We start from the raw sequence: 19,952 nt of genomic DNA, 5'->3' as shown, positions 1-19,952 counted from the left end.
ATATATATATATATATATCAAATTAATAAGGAGCAGTAAAGGTGCAAAGTACTCAATAAAGTGGCAGTGTGCACAAAATAGTTGAACCAATGGATACAATAAAGTGACCTGTGCACATAAGCAATTCAATTAAATGAAGTGACTAGGTGTCGGCAGACAAATATAGTTCATATAGCCGGTAAGGACAAAATAAAGTGGCTAGGTGACAAAATAGTAATCCGATAAAGTGACTAAGTGGCATAATTAGTCCATAAATGGGTAAAGGTGACAAAAATCTTCGTATAAAAATACTGGAGGTGACCCCATGGTGGGTAATAAGGTGAGGTGCTCGGTGACCCCTAGGGTAGGTAGCCAACTCACCGGAAATAACCACCCCACACAGAGGTAAAGAGCGGGTATAATAATAAAGGTAATGATCCCTCAGATGGATCCTGGTCTCCTCTGGTGGTCCTGGGGTGAGGATGTATCAGGAATGCCCTGTAGGGCTCCCGAGTAAGCAGAGGTTCCTATAGGAAAGCCTGGGTCCCGAGGGGGTCCGCACTCACATGGGGTATATGCACCAGTGTCAGCCAATCGTAGCGGGACAAGGTGTGGGCAGGTAGATCATGTAGGGCAAGAAAAGCTAATAGTGTAATACTGTATATAAAACAATTTATTCATATAAAAGTATACAGATGGGTACTCACATTCAATCAATGTTAAACAAACGTTATTCAGATCCTTGGAACGCAATGCGATCCACGCAAGTACCGGAACCGGAAGTGATGTGACGGCGCTGTACGCGTTTCGTCATCAAACGTCTTCAGCAGTGTCGGGTCACCTCCGGTTTACTCCCTTTTGTATAGTGTGGTTACCAAGCGACAGATGGCGTGGACACGCCAGGCATCTGGTCAGCAGAGGTATAGGAATTTTGTGAACTACAAAAATATGGCGGACGTCTTCATAAATAAGAATTAAAAATATATACAAAAAGTCCATAAGTGCGTTCCAATAAATACATGCTGGTTCGGATGCAAATGTATAATTAAAAATAATAACTATAAAAAAGGTGTAATATATATATATATATATATATATATATATATATATATATATGTATGTATCCGTTCTTAATCAAAAACCACAAAGGAACACAGCCAGGAGGGATATGCAATATAATAATAGAAAAATGGAATATATTAATTATAAATAAATCAACTAAATTAAGCTGAAAATATATATTTAAAAATAAAAAGAAAAAGAAAGAAAAGAAAATATGTATAAAAATGTATTGGAAAATAGAGGATGTTGTGGGAATGGGGACATCTAGTGGATAAAAATGGAAATGTGATTAAATAGGCATAAATAAGGAAACATATATAAAGACTAAATACTGTATATACATAAAATGTATATATATATATATAACAAGTACGAGTATGTAGAGAGGATAGTGGCATCTAAAATTGGAAGATTGGGAAAGGATATATAAGAAGGCATCAGTGGATATGATAAAATGGACATAGATTGAGATTAAAAATTCAAAATATATGTGTACAACGGACATGAATTTATTTGCGGTATAAAATAAAATATCAATAAATGAGAACTATATTATATGGGAAAAAATAAAAATGTATATATATATAATCCCCATATTAAAATAGGTATATAGCTAAAATTATGGTATTAAATAATGTTTGACGAGAAATAGAATAAAAATATAGGAAACGTGGAGTCTAAAAATTAGAGATAAAACAATTAAGGTCGATATCCAAATTTAGACCCTTCGGCTGGAGTGTATTAAGCCTATATATCCAGGCCGTTTCATTTCTGGAGATTTTAATCTTTTTATTTTCTCCTCTCCAGTGGCCAGAAATGGAATCTATTCCAAAAAAGGTGAGACCACTGGGATCCTTATCATGTACCTCGGCGAAATGTCTGGAGAGACTACGTTTGGGAAAGCCTTTTCTTATATTGTTTATGTGCTCTCGTTTCCTGACAAATAGAGGCCTAATAGTCCTACCGACGTACTGTAGCCGGAAGGGGCACTCTATTAGGTAGGTAACGTGGGTAGTCTGACATGTGATCAATTTGTTAATGTGGAATTCCTCTCCATTCCATCTGGACTTAAACCTTAATGTTTTTCTAGGTTGGTTTCTTACAGTTTTGCAAGGTAAACATCTATTACATGTAATGAAACCTTTAGTATCCGTAAACAATTTCATGGGTTTGGGAGGATCTACCACATTATGCACTAATTGGTTCCACAGTGAGGGGGGCTTTCTATAAATAAATTTCGGTTTAGATGGTAATAATTTGGATAAAGTTTTGTCTGAATTCAGTATGGGCTAATATTTCTTTATAATACGTTCAGTCTGCCTGAAGTCCCTGTGGAAACCAATAGTAAATGCCAGATCATCTTGTTTATGTAGTGGACGGTTATTGTTGTATAAAAGGTCTTCTCTATTCATGTCCTATACTGCTTTCCTAGTATTATGTAACTTCCCTTTATCATAGCCTTTTTCCTCGATTCTGACAAGTAAAATATCCAATTGCATTAGATAGTCTTCTAAGTTGTCACAGTTCCTTGTTGTCGAATGAACTTGCCTTTTGGGATATTCTCCTTCCAAGTGGGATGGTGACAGCTAGTTGTGGGTATGTACCCATTTCTATCAGTGGGTTTAAAAAATGATTTACTTTTAAGACAATTATTTTCTTTAAAAATGTGCAAATCGAGGTAGTTAATTTGTTCATGACTCCAGTAAATTTAATACCATAAGGATTGTTATTAGGTTTTAAAAAGACATTTTGTAAGGTCTCCTCTGTTCCTTCCCATAAAATAATAATATCATCTATATACCGTCTGTAAAAGGTAAGCTGTGGGATGTCCTGTGTATATATAGATTCCTCTTGAAGCATGTCCATAAATAAATTGGCAATGCTAGGGGTTGTCAAGCTGTTATAGAACTAGAGGAGAGGAAGGGAATTGTCATTTGCCCTGCAGACAAAGGAGGAGGGCTAGTTATTCTCAACAAAAGAGACTATGAACTAGAAATGGTAAATTTATTACAAGTGGAAGGCACGTATGACAAATTAAGAGGCAACCCTACAAAACAATATAGGAAGAATTCGAGAGATTTTATCAAGAGAGGAAAGGATATAGGCATACTTGACAAGAAGGAAGCCCAATACTTAATACCTGAATCTAGCAAAACTCCAGTCATATATTACCTACCAAAAATTCACAAGGATCCAGAGAAACCTCCTGGTAGACCTATTGTGAGCGGAGTTGATTCATTGTTCTCCAGACTCTGTGAATATTTTGACAGCTATCTCCAACCTGCAGTTAAGATGGGAAAATCTTACCTTAAAGACAGTGCTGATTTAATTAAGACACTTAAAGAAATACAAATTCCAGAACAATGTATTTTAGCAACTATTGATGCTAACTCACTTTACACCAGTATCAGGCAAGCCGATGGACTTAAAGCAGTAGATAAAGCCCTACATGAGAGCACCAAATTGAAGCAAACACAAATTCAATTCATAATGGATGGCCTGAAACTGACCATGGGAAGTAACTTCTTTTGGTACAACCAAGACTACTATCTTCAGACAAAAGGGGTAGCGATGGGAGCACGCTATGCACCTAGCGTTGCCAATTTATTTATGGACGTGCTTGAAGAGGAATCTACATATACACAGGACATCCCACAGCTTACCTTTTACAGACGGTATATAGATGATATTATTATTTTATGGGAAAGTACAGAGGAGACCTTACAAAAGTTATTTTTAAAACTTAACAATCCTTCTGGTATTAAATTTACAGGCGACTGGAGTCATAAACAAATTAACTACCTCGATTTGCACATTTTTAAAGAAAACAATTGTCTTAAAAGTAAAACATTTTTCGAACCCACTGATAGAAATGGGTACATACCCACAACTAGCTGTCACCATCCCACTTGGAAGGAGAATATCCCAAAAGGCCAGTTCATTTGAAGGAATTGTGACAACTTAGAAGACTATCTAATGCAATCAGATATTTTACTTGCCAGATTCGAGGAAAAAGGCTATGATAAAGGGAAAAAATGTATAAAACTTGTTACTAAAAATAGTAACTTCCTGGTATCCACATGCTGGTTTGTGTTGATCTCGCTCCCTGCAAACTATTTGTCCTACCAGCCTTGAGCTGCATCGCCCCAAGGAACTGACTCTCTGCTGGTGACTCTCAACCCCCAGGACATGTTGGAGAATGCTCTGCAGTGAAGGATTGCTTTCTCAAAACCTGCTGGTTAAGTGCTGGAAGCTGTGTTCCTTGTTCATTGGAGAATTAGATGCTGTGTTCCTTGGAGAATTATATGCTTTTTTGACCCTGTAGGGTCGAGTTATTAAGGTGAGGGGCAGATAATGCTTGGTGGTGGGAATTTGTGAGCACAGAAGTCACACCTGTTGTTAAAATTCACCAGATCACAAGTGGACTTTATTTTTCTGCGCTCTTTACCTTAAGCTATGGACTGTCTCCTGTTTTTAAATGAACTGGTTTTTAAATGAATTGTTTTTAATGAATTGGTTTTAAATTGATTTTAATGCTGATTTTACCATTCAGATTATTTATTCATCTTAATTGGTGTTCATAAGACTGCGCTGCACTACATTTTATGATTTATGATAAAGGGAAGTTACATAATACTAGGAAAGCAGTACAGGACATGAATAGAGAAGACCTTTTATACAACAATAACCGTCCACTACATAAACGAGATGATCTGGCATTTACTACTGGTTTCCACAGGGGCTTCAGGCAGACGTGCTATAAAGAAATATTGGCCCATACTGAAGTCAGACAAAACTTTATCCAAATTATTACCATCTAAACCTAAATGTATTTATAGAAAGGCCCCCTCACTGCGGAACCAATTAGTGCATAATGTGGTAGATCCTCCCAAACCCATAAAAATGTTTACGGATACTAAAGGTTTCATTAGATGTAATAGATGTTTACCTAGCAAAACTGTAAGAAACCAACCTAGAAAAACATTAAGGTTTAAGTCCAGATGGAATAGAGAGGAATTCCACATTAACAAATTGATCACATGTCAGACTACCCACGTTACCTACCTAATAGAGTGCCCCTGCCGGCTACAGTACGTCGGTAGGACTACTAGGCCTCTATTTGTCAGGATACGAGAGCATATAAACAATATAAGAAAAGGCTTTCCCAAACATAGTCTCTCCAGACATTTCACCGAGGTACATAATAAGGATCCCAGTGGGCTCACCTTTTTTGGAATAAATTCCATTTCTGGCCACTGGAGAGGAGAAAATAAAAAGATTAAAATCTCCAGAAATGAAACAGCCTGGATATATAGACTTAATACACTCCAGCCGAAGGGTCTAAATTTGGATATCGACCTTAATTGTTTTATCTCTATGTTCTGTCCTCCCTATGTGTGAGGGTACATAGATTGACAGGCAGTATAACCCTGATTTCCTTCAATGCATTGACAAAGGAGCAAGGTCCAACTTCAACTTTTATTGCAAGGAAATACGTGAAATTAGAGTGGTAAAACTGTGGAACAGAAAAGAGAATACACTTACTAATGTATACTGACATGTGGCAATGCATATAAGACATTACTGTACATAGCAATGCAAATACAAGAAATGTGCACAAGATGTAAGTTACACAAGACATAGATACAGGATGATAATGTTAAGCATCCATAAGAGTATACACACCAGCGATGCCGCCATAAACTAAGATGAGGGAGGATGCAACTAGCTGTGTTTCCTCTAGCTGAATTTCCTGTAGAAAACAAGATATGGAGGGAAGATGATGTCACCAAAGTTCATAGGTGAAAGCTATGGTAGCTGGGCTGGGACAAAAATTGTTCCAATATGTAATATGTGAATGGCCACTAGATGGCGCTGGTACAACATGAACAGTAGGTTACACAGTAAATTACACATTGTGAAAACTCTCATAAGAATAACATGACAATATAATGATGGAGACATGACACTCCCCGCTTGGTATCCCAAGGATACCACATTAACTATTCTCTGGAGAGAGTAACAAAATCAGTTCAGTAACAGGTCTCTGGAAGAGTTTAAGCTCATTTTGCCTGCAGACTTTCACTTCCACCTTCCTGACTCTTCCATCTTCACTTGGAAATACTTTGGTTATCAGTCCCAAAGGCCAGTCATTTCTTTTTGACTGAGAGTCTTTTACAAGAACAACATTACCAACCTTCATGTTGGGTTTACTCATTTGCCATTTATTCCGGGACTGTAGAGTAGGGATGTATTGTTTTCTCCATTTATCCCAGAAGGCATCCGCTAGAGTTTGCACTCGTCTCCACTGACACTTGTACAAATCTTTAGTGCTAAACTCACCAGGGGGAGCTGTAACCGTACCAACCTTTTGGGTGAGGATAATAGAAGGAGTGAGTAAAAGAGGATCTTCTGGATCACTGGATATTGAAGTCAAAGGTCTGGCATTCATGATCGTCACTACTTCAGCCATAAAGGTTGTAAGAGACTCATGGGTAAGCTTCAAAGTCCCCAGCTGTAGAAAGATAGAATCAAGGATCCTGCGGGCTATACCAATCATACGCTCCCAAGAGCCTCCCATGTGAGAGGAGTGTGGGGAATTGAATGTCCATTTACAGTCTTGGTCAGCAAGATATCTCTCTACATGGTCACTGTCGATGTTTGAGGGGATCTGCTGTTCCTTACAGGCTCCCACAAAATTAGTGCCTCTGTCAGAGCGGATTTGTTTGACCGGGCCTCGAATAGAAATGAAACGTCTGAGAGCATTTATGAAGCTGGATGTGTCCAAAGACTCAATGACTTCTATATGCACAGCCCTAATACTCATGCAGGTGAATATGACTGCCCAGCGTTTGCTGTTTGCACGACCTCCTCTGGTGTGTCGTGTAGTGACAGACCAAGGGCCAAACACATCAAGACCAACATTTGTAAAGGGAGGGTCTGTACTGAGTCGGTCGGCAGGAAGATTAGCCATTTTCTGTGACTGAAATATACCACGTAGTCTTTTGCAAGTGATACATTTGAAAATTAGACTACTCACAAGTCTTTTTGCTCCCACTATCCAGAATCCAGCTGTCCGTAAAGCTCCTTCAGTGAACAAACGTCCCTGGTGCTTGGTCTTTTCATGGTAGTGTTGCACAAGTAACGATGCAATATGACTGTTTGGAAGTATTATTGGGTTACATTCCTTACTCTCAAGTTTTGCCTTAGAAATACGTCCCCCAACTCTCAACAGTCCATTATCATCTATAAATGGGTCAAGTCTCTTAAGGGAACTGTCTTTAGGAACGCATTTTTGCTTTTGGAAGTGTTCAAGATCTTGAGCATAAACTTCTTGTTGGATACACCGGATGATAACGTCTCTAGACTGTGTGAGTTCATCCAATGTATAGGCTTTATGACAGTAATGCCAACCTTTACAATGTTCTGATCTTGTAGATGTGGCTCTAAAAGATCTGGCTATGTGGATCAAACCAGCTAATGCTCTGTTTAACGATTTCCATGTGGAAAACTTGTTGAATCGTTCAGATCCAAGATGTCTGTTAGAAACTGTTGTGGTGAGTACAGAAACGTGAGGACGAATCTCTGCATCAGAATTCGGCTCTGACAACTCAAATGTATCTTCCTCAAGAGTGTCCACTACTGGTCTGTAGAGGAATGTTGGCCCTGTGAGCCAGGTAGAGTCTTTGAGGTGGGCTGCAGGAACAGCTCTTGTGGCATGATCTGCCGGGTTTTGGTCAGTTGGTACATAGCGCCACTGGGTAGGCTGTGTTGACCTCCTAATTCTTTGCACTCTGTTGTGTACATAGACATAGAATCTCCTAGTCTCATTGTAAATGTAGCCCAACACTACTTTGCTGTCTGTATGAAACACTGTATTGTCAAGTTGTATGTCTATTTCTGACACAATAAGCTCTGCTAGTTCTACTGCCAGAACAGCAGCACAAAGTTCCAACCTTGGTATGGTGAGCTTAGGACATGGTGCCAGCTTCGCCTTGCCCATTACAAAGCCAATTTGAACTTGACCTTTATTGACTATTGTTTTGAGGTAAGCGACAGCAGCAATTGCTTTTACTGAAGCATCACAAAAGATGAACAGTTGCCTAGACTGAACCTCTGCTGGAGAGAGGTGGGTATATGACCTAGGTATGTGTAGGTTAGATAATGACTTTAAAGAGTCTCTCCATGTTATCCATAGTGCCTCTTTCTCTGAGGAAAGTGGAGAATCCCAATTACATGTATCTGTGGTTAACTCTCTGAGCAGAGTCTTACCTTGGATGATCACGGGTGCTGCAAACCCAAGTGGGTCATATAGACTGTTGATTGTGGATAAGACACCACGTCGTGAGAAGGGCCTTTCCTCTTGGTTGACCTGAAAGGTAAAGGTGTCAGACTTGAGATCCCAGCTGAGTCCCAGGCTGCGCTGCATGGGTATTGTGTCTGTAGCCAAGTCTAGGTCTTTCAAGTCGCTGGCGTGATCTTGAGTAGGAAAAGCTTCCATAACAACTTTACTGTTTGAAGCTATCTTATGCAATCTGGGGTTTGAACATGAAAGCATAGTCTGAGTCCTCTTGAGTAGGCTGATTGCAGCTTCTGGTGAGGGAAGTGACTTTAGACCATCATCAACATAAAAGTCCCTTTCAACAAACTTCTTAACATCCTGTCCATAGTCTTTTTCACCTTCTCGGGCAGAGAGTCTGAGACCATATATTGCGACTGCAGGAGATGGGCTGTTCCCAAAAACATGTACCTTCATACGGTACTCTATGATGTCCTTGGTGGGGTCATTGTCTCTGAACCAGAAGAATCTCAAGAAGTTTCTGTGCTCCTCTGTAACTTGGAAACAATAGAACATTTGTTGTATGTCAGCAACTATAGCGATGGATTCTTTACGGAATCTGATGAGGACACCTAGAAGAGAGTTATTGAGGTCTGGTCCTGTCAAAAGAACATTGTTGAGGCAGACTCCCTGATATTGTGAGCTGGAGTCAAACACCACTCGGATTTGACCTGGCTTCTTAGGGTGATAAACACCGAAGATTGGCAGATACCAGCATTCTTCTTTTTCTTTCAGAGGTGGAGCTACCTCTGCATGGTTGTTTTCAAATATCTTGCCCATAAATAAGAAGAAATGTTCCATCATCTCTGGTCTTTTCTGGAAATTGCGTCTAAGTGAACAGAAGCGTTTTAAGGCCTGATCCCTGTTGTTAGGGAGACAGCGTCTCCGAGTTTTGAATGGAAGTGGTGCAACCCAGGTGTTTGTTTCATCCTTGAAAATTCCTTGTTCCATTATTTTTAAAAAGGTCTCATCTTCAAAGGAGGGAGCTATCTTGTGATCTTCTTTTGTCCTCTGGAACACTGTGCATCCTAAGTGGTCTAGGTCTTCACCACAAGAAGGGTTCTGGATTTCAGTAAAGTCCGAATATAGCATACCTGCAGGCTTCTCTCTTACAAGAAATTTGTTAGGGCAAGGCTGAAAGAGGGATGGACGTCCATTTTCCAATGTATGCGTGTAAAAAGAATTTACAGTGGTTGGCTTGTGGACATTTCCTAAGCAGACATCACCTATAATGACCCACCCTAGGTCCAGCTTCTGAGCATATGGAGAATTGTGAGGACCGTTTATCTGTTCTCTCACCTTGTGGACTCTTATGATGTCTCTTCCCAGCAGGAGTATTATTTGAGCCTCTGGATCAAGTGCAGGAATGAGATGAGCTATGGGTTTTAGATGCCAATGATGCGATGCAGCCTCAGGTGTAGGAATCTCTTCTCTATTGTTTGGAATCTGGTTACATTCGATCAGGGTAGGCAGAGGCAAGGATGCTTCCCCATTTACAGATTCGATTTGGTAACCAGTAGCTCTTCTGCCTTTTTCTTCACTCACACCTGTGCAAGTTTTAAGTGAGTATGAAGAGTTATGTCCTTTAATACTGAAGATATCAAAGAAAGCTGAGCTAGCAAGAGATCTATTGCTTTGATCATCAAGGATGGCATACAACCTTATGGCTTTCTCTTTGTGACCAATGGGGTACACTGTAACCAGACAAATCTTAGAGCATGATTTGTTACTAAGACCTTCTCCACAGACTTGGGTGCACTGGGGTGTCACTTCAGGAGGTTTTGTATCTCTCTCCTCCCCGCCGTGCTCTGCAGCCTGGTCTGAAGGTGTGAGAGTCCATGGAGGTGGCCCAGGGTGTAAAGCTGTAATATGCTCTCCACTGTCACATTCTGAGCATTTAATGTTCTCTGTACAGTCTTTTGCGAGATGAGAGGTAGATGCGCAACACCTGTAGCAAATATGGTTTTCCTTGAGGAAGGTTTTGCGTTCCCTGAGAGGTTTTCCTCTAAATCCTCTGCATTTCAGCAATGAGTGTGGTTTCTTATGTAGAGGGCACTCTCTGTGCAGGTCTTTTGTTGGGACCTTCTCAGTCTCTGTAGTACTGTAAGTTTTGATTGAGGAGTCTTTAAGAGATACACTGGTTTTGTGTACTGCAACAGGTGTACCTTTCAGGTTGCGAGGTGAGACAGGTTTACCTAGTTTGGGGTATGCGGTGTCAAACAATGAGAAGTCAAAGCTAGGATCATTTCTGGTCTTTGCTTGTTGGTGCACAAAGTCCACAAAGAATGAAAATGGAGGAAATTGGACATTGTACTGCTGTTTGTACTTGGAGCCTTGAGCGATCCACTTCTCTTGTAGACTAATAGGTAGTTTTTGTACAATGGGGTTGACACCACGCGCCGTATCTAAGTATGCTAGACCTTGCAAGTCTCCTTCGTCCTTGGCAACTTGGAGTTCCATCAGCAGATCGTTTAGTTCTCTAAGCTTTTGATAACCTTTGTTATGAATTTTGGGAAAATCTTGAATTCTTTGGAATAGTGTGTTCTCTATTACTTCTGGTGAGCCATAACACTCTTCAAGTCTCTCCCATATGGCGTTCAGCCCTCTAAATGGATAGTTAATATTAATGTCTCTAATCCGCTTTGCATGTTCTGCTGACTCATTTCCTAGCCACTTGACTAGAAGATCAACTTCTTCACTTGCAGACAGATCTAGATCTCTGATCGTATTCTTGAATGATGATCGCCATGATCTATAGCCTTCAGGTCTGTCATTAAACTTGGAGAGCCCCTTGGTTATTAGCTCACGTCGGGCAAAGAATTTAAGGAAGTCTGACATACCTTCATTTCTGCTTGATGGACCCGGAGATAAGTTGTGGTGTAAAGGTCCCGACGGGCTGGTATAGCTTTTTGGTGTCAACTTGTTGCTGTAATAGTCACCATCTACTTCAGGTCGCACTGAGGGATGATGGTATGCAAAATTGCTCTCTTGCTTAACATGAGGAGAATGGTCAGCAGAAGTTGCTTGCCGTGTGTGAGGATTCTGCTGCTCTTTAGCAGGGGTTGACTCTGCTCCTGGTCCTAAATGCAGACTGTCACCTGACTTAGAGTGCTGCAGTATGTAGTCTGTAGTGCGTTTCATGTTATCAGGATGACCAGGTTCAGGCCCAAGCATGTTGCTGAGTCTATCACTTGTGGAGTTTGCTGCTTCTTCTAAAGCTTCTGCTTCTGCGATAGCGGCTGCAGCTTCCTTCTCCACTTCTAGCTTTTCCAATGTTGCCTGTTGTTCAGCTAGGACTGCTTCCATGCGTGCTTTCTCTATTTTCAATTGTCTCTCTTGTTCAGCAAATGCTGCTCGCATTTTGGCGGCTTCAGCCTTTGCGCGGGCAATGGCAATAGTGGAGCTGCTCACTGACCTCTTTGAGCTTCTGGAACTGGCTGAGGTGTGGGACCTTGTCTCCAATGGATCAGACTTGCTTGTTGACATGGTAGCAGGTTTGCACACTTGCACTGTGTGGGGTTCAGTATCACGTGGTCCAACCTGTACTCGGTTGCTGTTTCACTGCAGCTTGTGAGAGGTCACAGCGTCTTGCATCAGCTTGTGCAGAATCTGCAGCTTTACTGTGTCTCTAGCTTGTTAGGAGGTCGCTGTTTTACTGTTCTGTCCTCCCTATGTGTGAGGGTACATAGATTGACAGGCAGTATAACCCTGATTTCCTTCAATGCATTGACAAAGGAGCAAGGTCCAACTTCAACTTTTATTGCAAGGAAATACGTGAAATTAGAGTGGTAAAACTGTGGAACAGAAAAGAGAATACACTTACTAATGTATACTGACATGTGGCAATGCATATAAGACATTACTGTACATAGCAATGCAAATACAAGAAATGTGCACAAGATGTAAGTTACACAAGACATAGATACAGGATGATAATGTTAAGCATCCATAAGAGTATACACACCAGCGATGCCGCCATAAACTAAGATGAGGGAGGATGCAACTAGCTGTGTTTCCTCTAGCTGAATTTCCTGTAGAAAACAAGATATGGAGGGAAGATGATGTCACCAAAGTTCATAGGTGAAAGCTATGGTAGCTGGGCTGGGACAAAAATTGTTCCAATATGTAATATGTGAATGGCCACTAGATGGCGCTGGTACAACATGAACAGTAGGTTACACAGTAAATTACACATTGTGAAAACTCTCATAAGAATAACATGACAATATAATGATGGAGACATGACACTCTAATTTTTAGACTCCATGTTTCCTATATTTCTATTCTATTTCTTGTCATACATTATTTAATACCATAATTTTAGCTATATACCTGTTTTTATATGGGGATTATATATATATATATATGTATATATATATATATATATATATATATATACATTTTTATTTTTTCCCATATAATATAGTTCTCATTTACTGATTTTATATTTTATACCGCAATTAAATTCATGTCCGTTATACACATATATTTTTAATTTTTAATCTCAATCTATGTCCATTTTATCATATCCACTGATGCCTTCTTATATATCCTTTCCCAATCTTCCAATTTTAGATGCCACTATCCTCTCTACATACTCGTACTTGTTATATATATACATTTTATGTATATATTTAGTCTTTATATATGTTTTCTTATTTATGCCTATTTAATCACATTTCCATTTTTATCCACTAGATGTCCCCATTCCCACAACATCCTCTCTTTTCCAATACATTTTTATACATATTTTCTTTTCTTTCTTTTTCTTTTTATTTTTAAATATATATTTTCAGCTTAATTTAGTTGATTTATTTATAATTAATATATTCCATTTTTCTATTATTATATTGCATATCCCTCCTGGCTGTGTTCCTTTGTGGTTTTTGATTAAGCACAGATATATATATATATATATATATATATATATATATATATATATATATATATATATATATATATATATATATACACCTTTTTTTATAGTTATTATTTTTAATTATACATTTGCATTCGGACCAGCATGTATTTATTGGAACGCACTTATGGACTTTTTGTATATATTTTTAATTCTTATTTATGAAGACGTCCGCCATATTTTTGTAGTCCACAAAATTCCTATACCTCTGCTGACCAGATGCCTGGCGTGTCCACGCCATCCGTTGCTTGGTAATCACACTATACAAAAGGGAGTAAACCGGAGGTGACCCGACGCTGCTGAAAACGTTTGATGACGAAACACGTACAGCGGCGTTGCATCACTTCCGGTTTCGGTACTTGCGTGGAGCGCATTGCGTTCCAAAGATCTGAATAGCGTTTGTTTAACATTGATTGAATGTGAGTACCCATCTGTATATTTTTATATGAATAAAGGCTTTTATATACAGTATTACACTATTAGCCTTTTCTTGCCCTACATGATCTACCTGCCCACACCTTGTCCCGCTACGATTGGCTGACACAGGAGCATATAACCCATGTGAGTGCGGACCCCCTCGGGACCCAGGCTTTCCTATAGGAACCTCTGCTTACTCGGGAGCCCTACAGGGCATTCCTGATACATCCTCACCCCAGGACCACCAGAGGAGACCAGGATCCATCTGAGGGATCATTACCTTTATTATTATACCCGCTTTTACCCCTGTGTGGGGTGGGTATTTCCGGTGAGTTGGCTACCTACCCTAGGGGTCACCGAGCACCTCACCTTATTACCCACCACGGGGTCACCTCCAGTATTTTTATACAAAGATTTTTGTCACCTTTACCCATTTATGGACTAATTACGCCACTTAGTCATTTTATCTGATTACTATTTTTTCACCTAGCCACTTTTTTTTTTCCTTACCGGCTATATGAACTATATTTGTCTGCCCACACCTAGTCACTTCATTTAATTGAATTGCTTATGTGCACAGGTCACTTTATTGTATCCATTGGTTCAACTATTTTGTGCACACTGCCACTTTATTGAGCACTTTGCACCTCTACTGCTCCTTATTAATTTGATATATATATATATATATATATATATATATATATATATATATATATATATATTTTTTTTTTTTTTTTGTGTGCACTTGGTCACTTTCATCAATTGATATAATATTTGCCACCATTTATTTATTTTAGCACCTTATTGGAATTTATTGCATATATATTTCACCACATACCATAATTTTAGCCCATTGCTTTTTTATTTATTGTGTTATTTATTGCTCATCTTTGTGCATTTATATATTTTTATCATTTTTGAATATTGCCTTGCTGTGTAAATTGGTTATGCTAAGATCATAATTATGCTAAAAAAAAAAAAAAAACAACCAAAGCTTGGTTATGCTTTTTACTCATTTTAAAATATTTTCTTCTAACGATATCTTGCAGTACCCTTTGGATCCTGGTTTGATCACATCAAAGGTTGGATGCAGATGAAAGATAATAGTAACTTCTTTTTTATCACTTATGAAGATCTGAAAAGGGTAACTAATTAAGTGTTGTTTGTATCCATGTTAATGTCCATCTCCTGTAAATACTAATAATGCATAGAAAAGATTGCAGTACTGTCAACTCAAAGCTTGGTCATTTAAAAGATCTCATTACAAAAAACTATTGGATTGGCCAATGAGTCAGAGATGGCCACTATCTCTGGCAGTTTAACAGAAATCACAAAACAGGGATCACAAAACAGAGAAAAAATGGGAAAACAATGGCTTTTGTGCAGCAGGGCTTGGGGAGCAATGAGAAAGTATAGTCCAACAGGTTATGGTGAGGTGAGCTCCACCTACTTTACCAAAATGAGGAATAATTCCCATATTTTTGTGAGTTGTAATGGAACCAGAGAAGTAAATACCTTCTGCTATAAGAAGGCTATGTTGTGCTTCACACTAGTTCAGTGATGGTTTTCTTTTGGGCTAGTTCACTGTAACCTGTTAGGGTATACAATTTCTGATTGCTTCCTAAGCCCTATGCTACAGAAGCCATTGTTTCAATACACAGATGTTGATTCACAAGCTAGCTGCAGCTTGGATTAAATGGCGCTATAATATTAGACTGTATCTGTACTAGAAACCAGTAGTTCTGGATGTACAGTTAGCCACAGGGGAATAAGGGATTGAAGAAAAAGAGAAGACCAGCGCCAATCTAAGTGTAGCAATGCAAGTATTTAATAACAATAAGAAGAGTGTTACTCACAAAAGTGCGTTTAAAATAGGCATCTCAAAGTAATTGGGGCATCTGGGCAGTGTTCGTCCAGGGTGTCCATCCGAATCCCTTGCGGAGCTGTCGCTTTTAGTGGATGAGCGCCGTTCTCCTGTTGCGAGGCAGGGGACGTGCTGATCCTCGGCGGTGGTGTAGCAACGTGGGTCCGTAGGTCGGAGGGTTATGACAACACTTCCTGGAGACAGAATGTGTGTGGAACGGCGACGCGTTGCGGAGCATGCGCTCCTTCTTCAGGCCTGCTTCTTCAGCATGCTTCCTGGTTGTCTCCAGGAAGTGTTGTCATAACCCTCCGACCTACGGACCCACGTTGCTACACCACCGCCGAGGATCAGCACGTCCCCTGCCTCGCAACAGGAGAACGCCGCTCATCCCCTACAAGCGACAGCTCCGCAAGGGATTCGGATGGACACCCTGGATGAATACTGCCCAGATGCCTCAATTACTTTGAGATGCCTATTTTAAACGCACTTTTGTGAGTAACACTCTTCTTATTGTTATTAAATACTTGCATTGCTACACTTAGATTGGCGTTGGTCTTCTCTTCTCTTTTTCTTGGATCCATACAGGGTTACTTCACCCTTCAAAGCCTGCAGCCATCAAAGTGATTAGCAACACCGGACTTTATCATCTGCATTTTGCCCATACTTAGACTATTAGAGCAGCCCGTGCATTCCGATTGGGCCAATCTCTCCCCTTTCCTTGCATGAATAAGGGATTGATTTGCATGGCTCCATCCACTAGCCTGAAACGAGGAATAAACCCATTATTTTGTGGACTTGTATGGGACTGAGACACGTGAATATCTTTTGTTCTAAAAATACTTGGCTGTGCTTTCCAAAAAAATACATATAAAACCAAGAATATCCACCAAAAAAAAACACAGACACTAAGCTACCTTTTTTTAAGGCTCCTTTCTACCTCAGCTGTCAGAGAAACCTTCAGCTGCAGACTGGTCATCACATGACAAGCACCACATGACTTCCACATGACTTCCTGGCTGCCTATAAAAGCTGAGCAAGTGCTCAGAGGAATTGCTGGTTTGTCTTTCAGCTTCCTGTACCTGAGTTCCTGTTTCCTGTGTGATCGTTTACCTGCTGTGACCCGGATTGACCCTGACCTGCTCTGCTCTTCTCCTGGACCCGACCTTGGCTTGTTTTACGGACTTTGCTTTTGCTTACCTGTGTTTGACCCTCTGCCTGCGACCCGAATTTACCTTCAGTCTCCTGTGTCTTGACCCTCTGCTTGTGACCAAGTCTTGTCTCCTATCTCCAGTGCCTTGACCCTCAGCCTGTGACCTGGATTGTCTGCTTACCTGTGTTTGACCCTCAGCCTGCTCCGGACTTTTACTGCTGGATCCTGATCAGTCTCTGCTCCAGCTCTACAGGACCTCCACGCAAGCTCTACCCTGCCTGCTGGTAGCTTGTGCCTCTTTGTGCCATCCACCCTCTGTATCACCTCCAGAGGGGTGGAGTGCGCTTAGTCGCAACAGCGAACCGCTCTCGGCATCTCGGCCTCGGTGAGTACCTCTATTCTGATAGTACAAACCAGCCATGTCAGAGGCCGACAGAGCGCGTTCTCCTCTTGAGATCCTGTGCCAGCAGGTCACAACCCTCACTGATGCAGTCCAGAAACTGCAGGAAGGCTATGCCCAGATTGACGGTCGTCTCCAGCAACTTTCAGGGTCATCTGCATCAACAGCCGCAGCCCCTGCGCCCACCAGCGGAGCCTCCTCTTCTCAAGTTGCATCAAGCCCCACAGTGATCATGGCTACCCCTGAGCCCAGGGTTCCCACACCGGAGCGTTTTTCACGCGATCGCAAAAAGTTCCGGGCCTTCAAAAATGCATGCTCCTTGTACTTAGCCCTTCAGCCCAGGACTTTTTCGTCCGAAGTAGTTAAGGTGGGATTTGTCATCTCCCTGTTGACCGAAGAGCCGCAGGCCTGGGCCCACAGCCTGATGGAACAGAGGAGCTCTCTTCTGAACTCTTTGGACCTTTTCTTTGAAAGTATGTCTCAACTATATGATGACCCCCAACGCACCGCTACTGCAGAAGCCGTGCTACACTCCCTGTCCCAAGGAAAGAGACCAGTGGAGGACTACACTGCTGAATTTCGAAAATGGTCAGCTGACACAGGGTGGAACGAACCCGCTCTTAAATACCAGTACCGCCAGGGGCTGTCAGAAGCTTTGAAAGATGAGTTGGCCAGGATTGAAACCCCTGCCACTTTGGAGGATTTAATCCAATCCGCTACCAAGCTAGACAGGCGCATGCGCGAGCGGCGCTCTGAGCGCTCCCAGGGTCCCCGACCTAGTTGGATGCTCCCTAAACCTTCTCCCGTTCACCCATCCTTTCCAGTGACTCCTGTCACCTCTGCTCCAGAGGCTGAGCCCATGCAGCTTGGATTGGTCCGTGCTCCTCTTACCCCTGAAGAGAAGCAACGACGGCGACAGGCCAATCTCTGTCTGTACTGTGGGGGAACTGGACATTTTCTGCGTACCTGCCCCGTGAGACCCAGTAAGTCACGCTCGCAGTTTTTCATGAACTTTCAGAACCCTGGTTTATCCCAGACTTATGTCACCCTCTCTGTCTCCTTACAGCTAATGGAAAAGGAAGTTCATCTACCAGCAATTATTGATTCCGGAGCCTGTAGTTGTTTTCTAGACACTTCACTGGCCCAAAAACTGCACATTCCACTGCAAACCAAAGAACAAGGCCTCCAAGTCTACCTGGCTGATGGGTCTCTCCCTCGCTCTGGATTTGTCACACAACAGACAAGGCCCATCCTTGTCACCATGGACTCCGGCCACCAGGAGCTTCTAAGCTTTGACATCATCTTCTCCCCCATGTTCCCCATCATTTTGGGGCCCCCCTGGCTACAGGCACATGAACCTGACATCAATTGGAACAAGAAGAAAGTCTCCTTTTCCTCTCCCTACTGTTCCCAGCATTGCCTTCCTCCAGCTCCAGCCGCCTGTTTAACCGTAGCACCTACACCTGACAATCTCCAGCACGTCCCTCCGGTATATCTTGAATTTAGAGATGTCTTCGATAAACAAAAAGCTGATTGCCTACCACCTCATCGGTCTTACGACTGCCCCATTGATTTGCTACCTGGTTCTGAAATACCCTTTGGCCGTATCTTTCCATTATCAGAGACTGAACTAGCGGCTCTTAAAACGTATATTGATGAGAACTTGGATAAGGGTTTCATTCGTCCATCATCTTCACCGGCCGGAGCCGGCATCTTCTTTGTGGAAAAGAAAGATGGTTCCCTAAGACCATGCATAGACTATAGAGAACTGAACAAAATAACGATAAAAAATCGCTATCCTCTTCCACTTATCCCAGAGTTGTTTCAGCGTTTCCGTTCTGCCCGAATCTTCTCCAAGTTGGATCTGCGAGGTGCCTATAACCTCATCCGAATCAGGCCTGGAGACGAATGGAAGACTGCCTTCAGGTCCAGGTTTGGACATTATGAATATTTGGTAATGCCCTTTGGGTTGTGTAACGCCCCGGCCACATTTCAGCACCTGGTAAACGACATCTTTCGAGAATATCTGGACAATTTCCTAGTTGTTTACCTGGACGACATTCTTATTTTTTCTGCCACCATTGAGCTACACCGGGTTCATGTAAAGACAGTCCTTGCAATTCTCAGGAGACACAAATTGTACCTTAAAGCAGAGAAATGCGAATTCGAAAAATCTGTTGTGCAATTCCTAGGCTTTATCATTTCTACCAACGGGGTCGCAATGGATCCACCGAAGGTCAAGGCAATTCAGGAGTGGCCGGCTCCAGTAGACAAAAAGGGGGTACAGCGGTTTATCGGATTCGCTAATTTTTACCGGAGGTTTATCATTGGCTTCTCATCCATTGTTGCACCCATCACCCAACTAACCCGCCAACATAGTCGTTTTCAGTGGTCCCAAGAGGCCCAGGAAGCTTTTACCAAGCTCAAAGCCCTGTTCACCTCTGCACCAATCCTACGGCATCCGGATCCAGCCCTGCCATTTGTGTTGGAGGTAGACGCCTCGGAAACCGCCACTGGAGCCATCCTCTCCCAGAGACAGGGCCCCAAGGCTCTCCTCCATCCTGTAGCTTTCGCATCTCGGAAACTAAGTTCCCCGGAAAGGAATTATGATGTGGGAGACCGGGAGCTGTTGGCCATCAAGTTCGCTCTGGAGGAGTGGAGATATCTGTTGGAGGGTGCTTCCCATTCCATCATGATCTTCACCGATCATAAAAACCTAGAATACCTCAGGACAGCCAAACGCTTAAGACCCAGGCAAGCCCGGTGGGCCCTCTTCTTTTCTAGGTTCAACTTTCATATCTCTTATAGACCTGGCCTCAAGAA

General features: G+C 41.6%; 1 protein-coding gene across 1 annotated transcript in view; it reads left to right on the top strand.

The window, feature by feature from the left end:
* Nucleotides 1-19,952, top strand: part of LOC309568904 (sulfotransferase 2B1-like) — a 95,069-nt gene that overhangs the window by 25,184 nt on the left and 49,933 nt on the right. The window contains exon 4 of the mRNA XM_082274680.1: nt 14,765-14,859. Within this exon, the coding sequence (XP_082130806.1) occupies nt 14,765-14,859 (95 nt within the window). The remainder of the gene's footprint in view (nt 1-14,764; nt 14,860-19,952) is intronic.

This window comes from Pelophylax lessonae (genome assembly GCF_965119305.1).
Source record: "Pelophylax lessonae genome assembly, chromosome: 12".
Lineage (NCBI taxonomy): Eukaryota > Metazoa > Chordata > Amphibia > Anura > Ranidae > Pelophylax > Pelophylax lessonae.
Note: the sequence above shows the minus strand (reverse complement) of the source record. Positions and strands in the feature narration are given on the sequence as shown.